At 34.5% G+C, this 15224-nt stretch overlaps 2 protein-coding genes across 3 annotated transcripts in view; one reads left to right on the forward strand and one right to left on the reverse strand.

Moving 5' to 3' along the window:
* Positions 1-2083, reverse strand: part of Cd274 (CD274 molecule) — a 155701-nt gene extending 153618 nt beyond the window's left edge. The window contains exon 1 of one of the 2 annotated variants that reach the window (XM_010620833.3): positions 1866-2083. The gene's annotated coding sequence lies outside the window, so the exon portion shown is untranslated. Of the gene's footprint in view, positions 1-1861 lie in introns of both variants that reach the window. The other variant, XM_010620834.3, reaches the window with a different exon arrangement.
* A 123-nt stretch (positions 2084-2206) lies between these two features.
* Positions 2207-6120, forward strand: Insl6 (insulin like 6). Its single transcript, XM_010620836.3, is given in 2 exon segments — positions 2207-2545; positions 5681-6120. Coding segments are annotated over 2 exon segments (663 nt in total). The 5' UTR covers positions 2207-2253; the 3' UTR covers positions 6052-6120.
* Positions 6121-15224: the final 9104 nt, after the last annotated feature.

The following is a 15224-nucleotide window of genomic DNA, read 5'->3' on the forward strand; positions in this document are numbered from 1 at the left end:
AAAAAAAAAAAAAAAAAAAAACACTAAAATAACTTGAAAAACAAATATTCTTGCATGACTCTTAATCCCTTAGATTATATCTTGCATAAATTACATGCCACTTATACATACACAAATGTGGTTTTTTTGGTAGCTCCATTTTATGACAGTGTTCTGGAATAAGGTATATAAAACAGGATGCTAATAAATCAGGTATTCATTCAATGGCAAGAACAACTTCATTCAAAATATGTCATTTCAACAGTAATTTGGTTCAATAAATCCTTTCACTCTTGCTAACAACAAATATTAATAGTTGAGAATATGTTTATTGTACAAGTATTTATTAAAAATCTAGTTAGTAAAGACCGCCCTAGACATTAGATGATAAATATGAACCAAAAATGGCTTATTAATAGACTTACAAATGGTAAAAGGACAGATAATTACCTGTTTTTTAAAAAAATTCATTAGAGTGCAATAAAGAACTAAAATTGTGACAGAAGTATGAAATATAGCATACAGGAAGAAGCAGCAGGTTCGCAGGAAGTTCATTCATTAATTCACCAAATATTACACAGTTTTTAATATCCTTAGCATGTCATTTGTCATTAATATTAGTAAGTATAACTATTAACATTAAATTAATATTAAGAACCTATTGTATGCCAGGCATTGTTCAGGCACACAGGATATCAAAGTAAATAAAACATAAAAATTCCTGAGTTCAAGGAATATGCCATCAGGTAGCAGAAGACAGTAAATGCTTCAAATACAATTTGTCAGTTTGTAAGGAGTGGTATGGGGAAATACAAAGCAGGATGAGAGTATAAAGACCGCAAATAGAATGGGGGTTTAAATCATATTGTCAAGTGCTGACACGTAGCACTTGAGAATTTGTTTTAAATATTCCTGTAAGTATAATGGGTATTTTCCTTTCTCATAGGAACTCCAACTAGGAACATGAAGTTCCAACTAGGACTCACGGCCTATTAGTTTGGATATTAGTTGTTAGGAACGTGATGAAATTGTGCTGACATATTATTTCACCTTTTCAAAAAATCTAATGGCCAGTTAATTTAGCAGTATTCATGGATGCTACCGGGAAGCAAAAAAAAAACAAAAAAAAGCTATAGAAATGGAAAATGGGGAAAAAAGACACACTCAGAAGACAGAAAGCAAGTGGTGAAAAAAATCACTAACAATTAAACTGTCACCTTTCCAAGCCTTCAGCATACTAAAAGTGACTGGTTCTGAGATCGGCTCAACTTCTCCCTTCTGGCTGAAAGCACATATTTCCAAGACAGAATACTTTATAATAAAATAAGATTTCATTAAAAATGATTAAGCAGCTCATACTGGGGTTTACTTCCCTGAGTTATCCCATCTGGGCAAAATGAACCCATTTAAACTTGCACTTCATGGTGCTTCCTTATCAAATGGTTACAATCTGGCACAAATAATCCTGCATCATAAATAATGAGGGGGAAATAAAGACTTCCATCACAGGTTCTCAGAACTGCATCCTTAACTTTTTGTTCTGGAAATTTTGGCTAAGGCTTTTCTCCTGCAGAAACGGTAGAAATTTTTCAAAAGTAGCTCTGGGCTGACTTTAAAACACACATACACATACTGTAATACATACACGTTTCAACACATTTGATAGTCAACTGCGTGTCAAACCCAGAGGTAGACTTCAATGGAAATCAAGATTTAGTTCAGTGGTGCCACCGCCTGTCTAAAAAGCTCAAGGTCCTGAGTTCAATCCCTGGTACAAAAAAAAAGAAAGGAAAGCGAGAACCACCACAGGTCTTGCTTTTGTGAGGCCCGAGGATTTGAGGAAAGAAGTTATGAAACAAGCGAAAAACAAATGTACACAGACCTACCGACAGCATGAAGAGGTGGAAGAGAGGATTTTCTGAGGGAAGGAACGCCTCACTACCAACCAGGCCAAAGACGAGAAATGCTTTTCCAGGAGAGATAGCGACATCTTTCAGGGTAACATTACTAGTTAGTAAGAGTCTTATGTTCTCGTATTTCATTTGAACACTTCCAAACAGGAAGTCAACAAAAACGAAATCAATCCAGGGAGCCAGAGCCTGCTACCTGCGACTTCCGGAGAGTCTATAGAAGACCGGAAGCCCAGGCGAGCTGTGTGCTCTCCTGAGGTCTGCGCAGCCTCCGAAGCCACCTGGGGTGGGGGTGGGGCTGCGGGGAGGGCGGGGCCAGGAGAGACTGGCAGTTGTAGAGCTCAGGCCCTGCTGGGGGTGCAGGATGACATGGCTTCGCGGTTTAAGTCTGCTGTGGCTTGGTCTCCTGTTGGTTCCCCTCTCCCATGAGCTGAACCAAGAGATCAGCAGAGTCAGGAAGCTGTGTGGCAGCCATTTGTTGAAAGAAATAGTAAAACTCTGTGGCGATACTGACTGGAGCCAGTTTCAGTTTGAGGAAGAAACACCTTTGGCACAATTGGCTCCCCAGGCCATTCCGAAAGTTGAAGCCCTTGACCTCCATCAGTTCAAAAGACCCAAAATGCCTTTCCCCGTGTGGGGAGGCGTCACAAACCCAGGTAAAAATTTAAACCAAGGGCATATTTGTTCATTTATTTACATTTCTTCTCAGATTTGCTGTAAGCTTCTGCAGGATATGGAATTTGTGCCTAGTATATAGATAAGTAAAAATAATTAAAAACTAGCATGTTGAGACTATACAAAACCCTGCATGAAGCTTTCTTTTTCTTAGAGGAAATATGTGTACACTTATAAGTGTGCACATTTTTATAAGAACGCTGTTTCTTTCCTAGCTTCCCCTATTGCTCTTGTCATCTGGCAAACTTTTTTTGTCTTTGAAAGCCCAACTTAGGTATCGTTTTCCCTGTGAAGTCACTATTGTTAGGATCTTGTACCTCTACTGACCAGTCGCTGGGTTGTGGGGGCAGCCCCGTGGTCGTTGCTCAGTCGCTGTGCATGCTCTGTCGTACGGACAGGTAACTTAGTTCTGTGTTCATGTGGCCCTGACTCCGCGGCCACATCCAGTCTCTTAGAACATTGTGGAACCTAAACTGCACTCATTTCTCATATCCCTCAAATAATGATCACTGTTTCATTGAGCAAACTGTGAAAGGGGCTTTGGAAAGATTAGGAGAGGTGGGTTGGACTTGGGGAAGCCACATCCATTTAGTGTTACCACACCTATCTCCCAAGAGGTAGCTCCACCCCTCGAGTTGGTGGTGTCCCTGTATCTACTCATGTGAATCGTCCCCAGCCAGGGCTGGTTTGTGCATAGAGAGGGTGGTGGCCATGATGCATCTGAGACCACAGGTGGTAGCCATCATAGTGACCTCCAGGTGGTCTCCTCAAGTGTCTGCTTTGCCCAGTGCCCTCCTAGTCCAGAAGCAAGCAGCCTTGCGGCCCCACAAGAGCTAGCAGAAGGCCCTTCCTCGCCAGCCAGGCCCTCATGCTGACCTTGCAAATTCAGTCACTGCTTTGAGCCCAAAATGGGAATGTTGGTTTTGTGTCCAAGGCTTGTTCCAAGTTTGTCAGCAAGGTTTAGAGGACCTCAAGAACAGATGCCATCTGCCTGAATGTTGACATGCCAGTGGGTGTGAATCCTTTTTTCATTTTTCCTTTTCCCTTTTCTTTGGACAGTGTTACAGTGAACACTTTAGCATTCTGTTTTTGGTTGAGAGTTGAGCAAACTGACACTACAGAAAGTGCCTTAGACACTACAGTACTAAGACAATGTTAAATATATCATTTGCCTCTATAATGATATTAACTTTTGACTATGCTTCATATCATGTATCTCTTTAGTCAAAGTGGTATTATAAACATTCAGTGACAACAAATCAGTGTTAAGGATAAATCCCTGATCCTCTGCAATGTGCTTGAAAATGCAAACCTTTTGGGTTAAAAGCTTTAACATCTGTTAGGAAGAATTTGTCACATGGGTTTGGAATCTCTGATTTCTCTCTGTATGAATTGTACTGGCTGTTGACCACCAGACACCTGACTGCAAATATCTTTTCTTCTATTCCCACATTTCTAGACAATGATTTTGTAAGACAATAGATTTATTCATTATAGATAAAAAAGATCATTTAATAGTCAATTGTTCCTTTCTCCTTTCTAAATAGTATCTAGCATGTGCAGTTTTGTTTGACAGTCATCAGGACTGGCTACATACTTGGCCCAACCCAATGTAGGGTAAAATACAGGGTCCTTCTTCAAAAAGGGACAAATGTACAAAAATGTAAAAGCTTTTTATCTTTTCTCCATATCTCTTCTGCTCAAGAGCATGATTCATTCTCCCATCCGGCTTCACTTTAAAGTTCATGTAATTGTACTTCACTTGCAAGTTCAAAGATAAAGTTATTGAGAATTCCACTACTGGTACAACACAAACTTTAAAACCAAATGCACACCCTGTGCAACTCCACAAGTCTCAATTCTGTAAAGCCACCCATATATATCACTCTATATTATGGAGCTATCTCATGTGTACTTTTACCTGAAATGACTAGCAAAAAACAAGACCACATAATATATACTTAACATACTTTGAATTTATACTTAAGGTTTAAAATTAATCTTTAGAAAGAATTTTCTTTTTCAGATCTATCAGTTCTTCTAATTATAGAATTTTCACTTTTTGTGATTAATAGTTTAGTCCCAATATGGTTTGCCATTTTTATTTTTAAAATGCACCTGTTCATATTCTATCCATAGTGTAATGCCATTAAAATTGTTACCTTTTAAAGTAATTCACTTACTTCAATTTGGACAAATCTTGCTAAATTAGGAACTAAGTAGACTGTCATGCCAAAAATAGAAGCTTATTTAGATTACTGAAATAATGCCTAGTATGTTGTAAGCACTTATTAACTTAGTTTTTAATGAATGGGACTATATAAATTATTGCTACGAAGGCAATGAAAACTTAGAGACAAAAACCATCAGTCTAAATCTTGATTTTTAGATCTTGTAGGGTCTTGTAGTTCAGGCTGGCTGAACTCACTCCTTTTGTCCAATAAAGCCTACTCTGAAAACAATTTTCTTAATAAAAAAATGTTCCACTTTAAAACTCAGAGCTGATTAAGGACCTCATTGTTTTGGCTGCTATTTAAACTCTCCTGGAGGAATAAATGTCATTAGTTTAGTAAGAGAGAATCTGCAGTGAAATACAATCTGCAGGAAATAAAAATATATCTAATATTTCATAATTAGTATTGTTACTATGGGAACTATCTATGTAAAGGATAATTTGAAGTAGAAATATCATATGCCACAGTTGTTCTGAAATGTGTGAAAGGCTGGGTGTGGTAGTGCACACCTGTAATCCCAGCACTCAAGAGGCTGAGGCAAGAGGAACACACTGAGTTTGAGGGCAGCCTGGGTTACATGGTGAGTTCAAGACTGGCCTGAACTGCATAGTGAGACCCTGTCTCAAAAACCCTGAAAAGGGCCGGAGATTTAGCTAAGTGGTTCTGCTGCTGTCCTCACAAGTGCTAGGTCCCAAGTTTAAAAAACAAAACAAAACAAAACAAAAAAACACTAAAAAAAAAAATCGCACATATATATTGCATTTGAATGAGCGTACTACTTTTTAAAACGTGACTACTTGCTTTTTAATATTTAGATGACTTAAGTATTACAACATTAAATTTCTTAATAAAGGAATTTTTTTTTTTTTGGTCTCTCAATAGCCTCTACTTCTGCCTCTCAGGAAGAAGCAATAAGCAGTTTGGACATTCAGAGATTGCCTGAGTATCAGTATAAAAAGACCAACTTGCTCCTTGATAAGAAAAGAAAATTTTCTTCATCACATGATGTCAATCCATATGTTCACAAAAATGTTAAATTTCAGAAGAAAAGTACAAACTAAATTAACACCTTAAGCAATATATTTTGGGGGAATCATCCTCAAAGGAAACGCAGCGGATACTCAGATAAATGTTGCCTTAAGGGATATACAAAAGAAGAACTTGCCATTGCATGCTTTCCATATATTGATTTTTCAAACAATGATAAAAGAGCCTGGGATATACCAATTATCATAAGAACTATACAAACTTAATAAAACCTCACTGTATCAACTGTTTATTTTTGGTAAATGTGCTTATAGGTGCTATGTGGTGAATGTACTTGCAAGCACTTGACAATGTGGTGCTATTAGGAATCTTTGTATGGTATTTTCTTCAGATTTTCCTTACTTTTCATGTTTTTAAAGATGTTATTGGAGGTAGCATGATCCATGTAGATATCAAAGAAGTACCTCTTTGTTTCTAGTCACTATGGTTGAAAACTCTCTTAAGCTGAATTTAAATGGATTATGGAATTTATACATTCTGTATGACATAAAGATGATGTTCCACAGACTTCTGTCAGTAAGCCAACACATCTGTCCCACCAATTTAAGAGTAACCAACTACACTCCTATTAGGAGCTCTTGTACTATAACAGCAGGTAATTTCATTATAGAAGATATGCAGATTTTCATCACAATTGCTGAGGATTTAAAGAGAGTTTAGTGATTGTCAAGGTTGTAATATTTCCCCAAGATATCTTTCTGCTCTGAAGGTGCTGATATATGTATCGATACCTTTTTCAATATTATCAAGAAGCTTTAGCAGGATTTCTTAAAGCGTGGCCCTGATTAAATTAGAAGCATCAGCATCATCTAGGAATTTGTTGTCAACTCAAATCCAAGGTCCCACCTCAGATTTATTGAATCCCCAACTAAGAAGACTACGGGAACTAGCAGTTTACATTTTTAACCAACCTTCTGGATTATAGCTACTATATAAATATTGTTAAAGTCATACAATCTATGTGCTTATATACCTCAATACAGACATTATAAAACTACATAGCACCAGGTTTTTGTATGTTTTCACTTTCTGTCCATTTGTGAAATAATTTAAATTCTACAAAGTATAGCAATACTTAATCTAAAGAATCCAAAGTGGAGTTCCAATTTTCCAACAATTATTTAGTGGGTAAGCATCATTTCTAATTTCTTTTCCAAGTATTTACCATAGTTTCTCTTCAATTAAATTTTTTATTCCTATTTGTTTTTTCTTAAAAGTTTCTTTTCCACATAATTCATCATGTAACTAGTGCATTAACAAATTTTTTTTACCAGTTTCAATATATATATATATTCAGTTATCTTTGTAAATATACAGAGCCACCCATTTAGATACAAAATGACAGGATATACTATGGTTGAGCGGTAGAATAGGTGTAATAGGTTTTATATGAAAATGCACCATTATTTGAGTAATGCTTATGCTTGGACTAAAATACAGTAAGGCACATTTTCCAGTTTGAAAATATATAGGCTGAAAAAAATATATATACAGGCTGTGGAATAGGTGTGTCACAGATGAAAATGAACAATTAATGGTGAAATGCTTATGCTTTGGCTAATTACAGTAATGCACATGTATCAGTTTGAAAATGTATTATAGGTCTGTACTTATTGCTTAAAAACTAAAATGCAGTCTAGTAGTGTGCTCTATATGCCCATCAAAATCCAAATTATAAAACCATCAGATTTCCCAATGCATATACATTGCTACACACTTTAATAATCTGGCATTGGATAATAGGAGTGTTATACTCATCAGTGAATTAAGACTGACTCAGGAGGGGCCATTTCTGCTTATCCTAGAAGAAAGCTCCCCCTCCTCCCCACACTGCTAAGTATGATGTTAAGGCTTACTTTTAGGATTTCTGTAGATACACTTCATATGGTTGAAAAAATTTCTTGTATTGTGTTTGCTGGGGTTTTTTTTTTTTTGTTTTTTGTTTTTTTTACCATGAATGAGTGTTAAATTTTGTTCAGTGTTTTTTCTGCATATATTGAGATGACTTTGAGCTGTTTTATTCTGTTAATATAGTGAATCTAGCTGTGTTTGGTAATCATTAAAGGGTTTTGTGACAGTGTTGATAGAGCTATTGGCTTATAGTTTTGTGTCTTTCTGATGTCAAGAGTAATGGTGGCCTCATAAAGTGAGTTTAGGAAATATTATCTTCCTTATTTTCATAAATAATCTGTTTAGGGCTATAAGACATTCCTTAATCATTTAATATAATCCACTAATGCACTAATAAAGTTTTTAATAACAAATTAAACATTATAAAGATATTTCTATTTAATATTCTATGTGGAGTCTATTTTGACATTTTACTTCTTTTAAGAAAGTTCTCAGGTTCTGACTCATATTCATTGACATGAAGTTGTTTATTCCCTCAAACTTCTTTAAATGACTGTAGGGTATGTGTGCTAATTCCTCTTTTATCACTGACTGATACTATGGTTTAACCAAAATAGTCCCCAAAGCCTGATACATTTAGAGGGTGCTTGGATTTGGACATGCATTATACCTGACTTGCTGTTACAAATGGAATTTGGTTGGAGAAGTCCTATTACTGAGACCTGCAAGGTTATATCCCTTCTTGGCTCCTCATTTGACTCACTCTGCTTCCCTACCACCCCATGAACCTAAATACACCTCTCTTCTTTTAAGTTGTGGGTATCCAGTATTGTGTCTCGATGAGAAATTGACTGAGACAACAGATTTTGGTAATTTGTGCTTTTTCTTATCTTGATTTTAGCTGAGGTTTATCAATTCCATAATCTATTTGAAGTATCAACATTTGCCTTCACAGATACTATTTTCTTTTCTATTTCATTGATTTATTCTCCTGGCTTCATTTTTCTCCCTTCAGTTATTTGAGTTTAATTCCCTTTTGGTTTTCTAATCTTATGTTGTTGATTTTAGGCTTTTTTTTTTTTTTAGTAAAATCATGTAGAACTATAAATTTTACTCTAAGAACAATTTTAATTTCACATTTTTCATTCTTATTCATTAAAAATACTATTTTATCTTATTTTTCTTTGACCTATGTGTTTTTTAAAACTTTCTAATGTTTCAGCATATACCAGATATTTCTTTAATTGATCTGTAATTTGAATGTGTTTTTGATGGGGAGTATTTTAATCTTTTAAAATTTCTTGATAATTGTTTTATGGACCAGCATATACTTCATAATTATTCTATATGCATTTCAACCAAATGTATATTGTTTGATGGAATGTGCTATAAATAGCAATTAGGTCAAATTAGTTGACAGCACTCATCAATGTTCTGTGTCTTTCCTGATCTTACTATCTTCTTTTCTGTCAACTAATGAGAGAAAAGTGTTGAACTCTATAATTATGGATTTGTCTACTTTTCCTTTTAGATCATTTATTTTCCATTCATTCATTCATTCTTCATGTATTTCAAAATTCTGTTGGTGTTTACCATACCTTCTTGGTAAATTGATTCTTTGGTCATATAATGTCTCCTTTTATCACTGGTAACATTTTGATACCAGCTTGCTTCATTTTTTTCATCTCTTTGTATTTTCATATTTAAAACTTATACCTTATAAACAGGTGTTGGTTCCTGCTCTTCTACTGAATTCAATAATACATGCCTTTTAGTTAACATATTTACATCATTGATTAATGTTGTCAATATGATTTACAATTAAATGTATAAATTTGCTATTTTAAAAAATGTTCTATCTAGTCTGTTTCTCCTTTTTTGTGCATTCTGTTGGGTTGAATTTGTTTCTATTATTTCATTTTCTCTCTTCTGTTTGTTATTTAGCTATTTATCTTAATTCTTAAATTCGGTTTTTAGTGACTTCTTGATACAGATTACAACGTGCATCTTTATATGACAGACTACCTTCAAATAATAAAAGACTTCACAATGCAGTTTAAGACCCTTAAGTTTACATATGCTTCAATTCTCCTCTCCTGTCTATTTTATTCATGTTTTACTACCACATAACATTTTGTTTTAAGCTATCCTTTTATTCACACTTTTAGATCACTGCCATTATATACATTTTATTTAAGTTGTTTTTACAATAAGCCTATGTCTATCATGTAGCCATCAAAAATCTCATATGAAATTACACAGGTTCTTAGCACTATTTAGATTCTAGCTTCTTTGAATCACTGGCTTTCTGCTTCCAGGAAGACTTTCTACAATATAAATTTGTACGTTTATCTGCTTTGGTGCATTTTTCAGGTATTGCTACCATCTAGATAGTGCTCTCCAAAGGGCCTTCTATAAAAATCTTGAACTGGGCCAGGGATTTAGCTCAGTGGTTCTGCTGTGTGCCTCGCAAGTGCTGGGGTCCCGAGTTTGATTCCTGGTACCATTAAAAAAAAAAAACAACTTGAACTTTAGTGTGGTGTTATTGGTAGGTGCTGTGGATCTGTAAGAGGTGCGGCTTAGTTGGATGTAGTTTAGTACAGCATGCCCTTGAAGGGGACTATAGGATCCTGGCATGTCTCCCCTACTTTTCTTTTTCTTCTTCTCCATCTCCCTCTCTGCTGCTTTCTACTTTTGAGATGTGACCACATGTTCCTACCATGTGACCATCTGCTGCTCTCATTATAGGTTAAAGCAACAGGGCCATCCAACTTTGGACTTCAAACTTCTAAATATGTGAACTAAATAAACTTTTTTAAAAGGCAGTTGCCTCATGTACTTCACTGTGGTAAAAAAAGCTAAGCCTGTTCCATTAAAGTCATCTGAAAGCTTCATGGCTCCTAATTGTTTCATCACACTTTGTAATGATTTCTGCATGGATTTTCAATATATCTAATCTTGCTTGCTCATTTGATATCTAAATATATATTTTTCTGTTTACTGAAAGATAACAAAGCAGTTATCTACTCTGCTTGGCTGTTTGTAGCCATGATCATTTCAGCTCTATGCGAAGTTTTATATCTTCCTATTTTAGTTAACTCCGTTAAAACTTCTCTGAACCTATCAGCTGAAGTACTTTGAAAAAACTGATGTCCACCTATGGTATCGATTTTATCTGTGCAAATGATACACAGCTGATGATCTCTGACATGAACAGTTCGTTGAGCAAATGAGCGCTTTTACCAGTTTGTCTGTAAGACTGTATCATTTAAGACATTAAAGTCCAGCTAACTAACAACAACTCTTGCCAGGATGTTTTTCCTGCATCTCACTGTCTGTATGACAGCCTTATGGATGGAGTAAGTATTCCTTCATGCTGGAATAATCTGAGAATTGTAGGAGGAAGTTCAGTCTATTAATTTCCTGATAATCTCCAATTTCAGAATAAGGAATACTTCCACTGTCCTCATGAAACATGCTACAAACCAGTAAATTTTGGCAAATATAAATGAAATGTACCTAAAGCAACTCTTGTAATTAGCCAGTTTACTTTTTAAAGCTGTCACTGACAATGTACACATATCTTAGTCCATTTATTTTAATAATAAACTTGTCTTCAGTGAATTTCTTAAGTATTTTACTCACAATCTACTTGATACCTTGTAAGGCCTTCAAATTACTTTTGAGACTTTTAACAACAATTGGCAAGTTATTTTAGTTGCTATCTTTCTACACTGTAAGCTGTTTAAGACAGCTGTGGTCTTGTTTTGTTTTTGTATTTTTGAAACTCAGTATCTGTGGCCTGCCTTGAGAAGATGAAATCACTCACAGGGGTTGCTGAGAATGGATGTGACTACTAGGGTGGAAAAACAGATGGAAAGGAGAGGACAGTAGCACATGTGAAGGTTAAGCAGATTAAATGAGTTTTAATTGTTCATAGAGACTTCAGTTATTATTCTTAAAAATCAAGATGAAGTATTTAATTCTGAAAACTTTCTTTACATTTTCTTCAAGCAAAACTTGAGTGATCTTAAATAAAAAAAAAGTAAATTTAATATACTAAATAAAAATTTTGGATAGCCATACAGGTTATTACAGGAACCTTCAACAAAACTGTTCTGCAAAGTAAACAAGGATCATATATGTATTTCAGTCTTCCACTAGGTATGTTAATAACTGAGTGCCTGGAGTGTTAGGTTTATCTTTCTCATTTTGTTTCCAGTTTACTTTAGTATGTATGACTTCTTCAATCTCTAATGTTTTTAATGTCAGTAAATAAATTCCAACTCACAATCATATATAACATAGTATTATAAAATTCACTCTGAAGTTCACATATCCTCAGGGCGGGGGGTTTGGCTCAGTGGTTCTGCTGCCTGCTTTGCAAGTGTCAGGACCCAAGTTCTATCCCCAGTACCAAAATAAAAAAATGTATCTGAAGTTCACATATTCTCCAAGCAATTGAAGAACTCTCAACTTTTTCAGTAAAAATATTGTATTATCTTTTTTAGTGAGAAACACCTCAACATTTTCATCTACATACATAACTATTTGATTAAGTAACAATCCAAAAGAAAGTATCTTCAGAATATTTATTACATCAAACTTTCCATTTCCTGGGATCGTGCAAAAGTTCCAATGAAGAAATTAGTATAACCTCAAACTGAGCACATAAAACACACCATGAAGAATGACTCCCCAAATATAGAAATTTAGATATTTTCTAATATCTATTACAAAATAAAATTCTTCAAATAAAACAAATACCAGAAATTATATTTGTACATTATATTTGGGTTATAAGAAAGCACTCTTCCACGGTAAACTAATGTTACAATCAGGACAGGTAACTAGCATGAAGAAGTGACTTAACTAAGTACCCATGGAAGTAGGGAATTATTTATATAGCGGTTACATAACAAATACTGATACATATACAGAATTACAGAATTCTAAGAAAACCTTTTCATTTATTTCCAAAAAATATTAATTTGAAGAAACATTTAGCCTTAACTGATACAATAATTGTTTCTTATATAGAACCAACAGCACTAGTCACTTTCCCATCTCTGGAAAAAACAACCCAACATCTGCACTTAAAGGAGTGGAGGTTTCTTTGACTCACAGTTTCAGAGGTTTCAGTCCATAGCTGGCTGGCTCCAAGGCAGAAATGGCTTGTTGGAAGAGCATGGCAGAGGAATGCTGTTCAACCCATGGCAGCCAGGAAGTAGACAGAAGGTAGGACCCAGCACAAGAATGCACCCTTTCAGGACACATTCCCAGTGACCCACCTACTTCTCGCCCTGCCTTCTAATTAATTGCTCATTTAGCTTGAAACTCATCAGTAAGATTCACTGATGAATAAAGTGCCCCTAAGATCCAATCATCTTCCAAAAGCCTCACCTCTGAACACATTAGACTTCTGGGAACATTTTGGATCATAACACCATCTAGACAGCTGTGGGGTTCTTCTTCTCTTGTTATATACAGACAGAGTTAAAATTTAAAAAGAGCTAGGTATGGTGGCACACATCTGACATCCTAAGATTCTAGTAGGTTGAGGCAGAAGGACTGCAAGTTTAAACCCAACCTGGGAAATTTAGTAACTTTGGTGAGACACTATCTCAAAATAAAACAGGGAGTGAGGCTGAGGATGTAGCTCAGTGCAAAGGCCTTGTTCAACTCCCAGTACCATGCAAACACATTAAAAAAAATCAAAACATTAAAAACCCTCAATGAAAAAGAAGTCTCCTGAATATTTGAAATTTTACAAAAATGTAGTTATCTTACCCTAGAAATTTAAGAATATGTATATGGGATTCTTTAAAAGTTAAAAAAAAAAAAAAAAAGGGGGGGGCTGGGGATGTAGCTCAGCAGGCACAGCACTTGCCTGGAAAGCTCTAGGTCCTGAGTTCAATCTCCGGTAACAAAAAAAAAGGAACATTAAAAAAAGTTTAAAGAAATATAGTTCACATCCTTGCTTTTAAAAACAAATGAAACATTAGACCTTTAATAAGAACCTACTTTTAAGTTTGTAAGTTTTAGAACAAATATCTGAAATAAATCATAACATAAAGTATGCTTTTATTTAAAAAGCAGTAGAATCCAAGATCTCTAAATTACATGAAGAGATCCTTGAGAACCTTTACAGATTAAACAAATTATATTTAAGTTTCATCCAAATATCTATCATAAATCTTTTTTATTTTTATCTAATACACTTGTCGTTTTTGATGATTTTGCTATCTGGTATCTACTGAAATATCTTAAAGAATGTAAGCATTTCTTCTCTTTCCTTCCCTTCTACCAAAAATCCAAAATCTTAAATATAAAAGTTTTAAAAACTAGCACACACCACTAAAAATAAGAAAACTATTCCTTGTTACCAAGTATTTTAACCTTTGTATAAATAAGACACACAGAAGAAAAAACCCACCATATTTTATTTTAGGTATGGCATCTAAAATGGAGTAGCGCTAAAACAGACGACAATAACAAAAAAAACCTTCATACTTATTTGAAAATATATATGCTCTCTCCCTTTTCTTAAAGATATGCATTATGAATTTCCTAGTGGCATTCTTGAATGAAATTAACAAGCATATTTTTTTCACAAATTTGCCTTATTTCTTCTTTGTGCATGAGACTCTAACAAGACGAAGTCTCTTCTATGACTTCAAAAGAACATGTGGAAACCTCTTAAACACGTGTTCTTTAGAAAAAATATTCCTACCCCACTATACATCTTAATGAGCATTTAGATTTTAGAAAGTGTTTATGGCTTATGCTTAAATTTAATGCATGACCATGAGTCCCATGATGAATCTTAACTGGCAACAGCTCAAGGGATGACAATATTTCTGACATTCTTAATCTCAAAAATTTAAAACACAATTCATTAGTCTTAGAAAAATCTGGAGATACTTCTATTAAAAAAACATTCACAAACAGACACAAGGGAAACAAATAAGAAAATAGATTATGTTATATCTCTGTAAGCTTCTTCCATTTCAAAATGTATTCTTTGGGGTTAGGAAATTTTTCTATACAAATAAAACTAGACTTTTGTTCCCTCTGCTTAGAAAAATATTTACAGTACATGAAACTACAACCTAAAAGTATATACTTGCTTAATATTGCTGGACAGTGATATAGATGAACAAGAACATGAATGTGTTTATTCACTTTTCTGAGCATCATAATTTGTTTGTATAGTAGTTATTATACATCAACATGGAAAAATTAGAAAATATTATTAATGAACATAAGCCCTTGTGCAAATCACACAAGATGCCAAAGTATTATACATTCACTGTGGTAAAAACTGTACATATATATTCATCTTTAAAATTGCAAAATTTTTTTACCTCTCAAAAACTTAAATTGAAAAAAGTCTGTTTTTTTTCTTGTCAGAGAAGGATATATAACTAAGATTCAGGAAACTTTTTACAAAATTTCTTGCTTGAGATTTTTCATGAATGTCTTTTACAGATGTCCTTATGAAAGTTTTTCTTTCTTTCTTTTTTAG

This window comes from Fukomys damarensis, unplaced genomic scaffold (genome assembly GCF_012274545.1).
Source record: "Fukomys damarensis isolate Sample0158 unplaced genomic scaffold, DMR_v1.0_HiC HiC_scaffold_31, whole genome shotgun sequence".
NCBI lineage: Eukaryota > Metazoa > Chordata > Mammalia > Rodentia > Bathyergidae > Fukomys > Fukomys damarensis.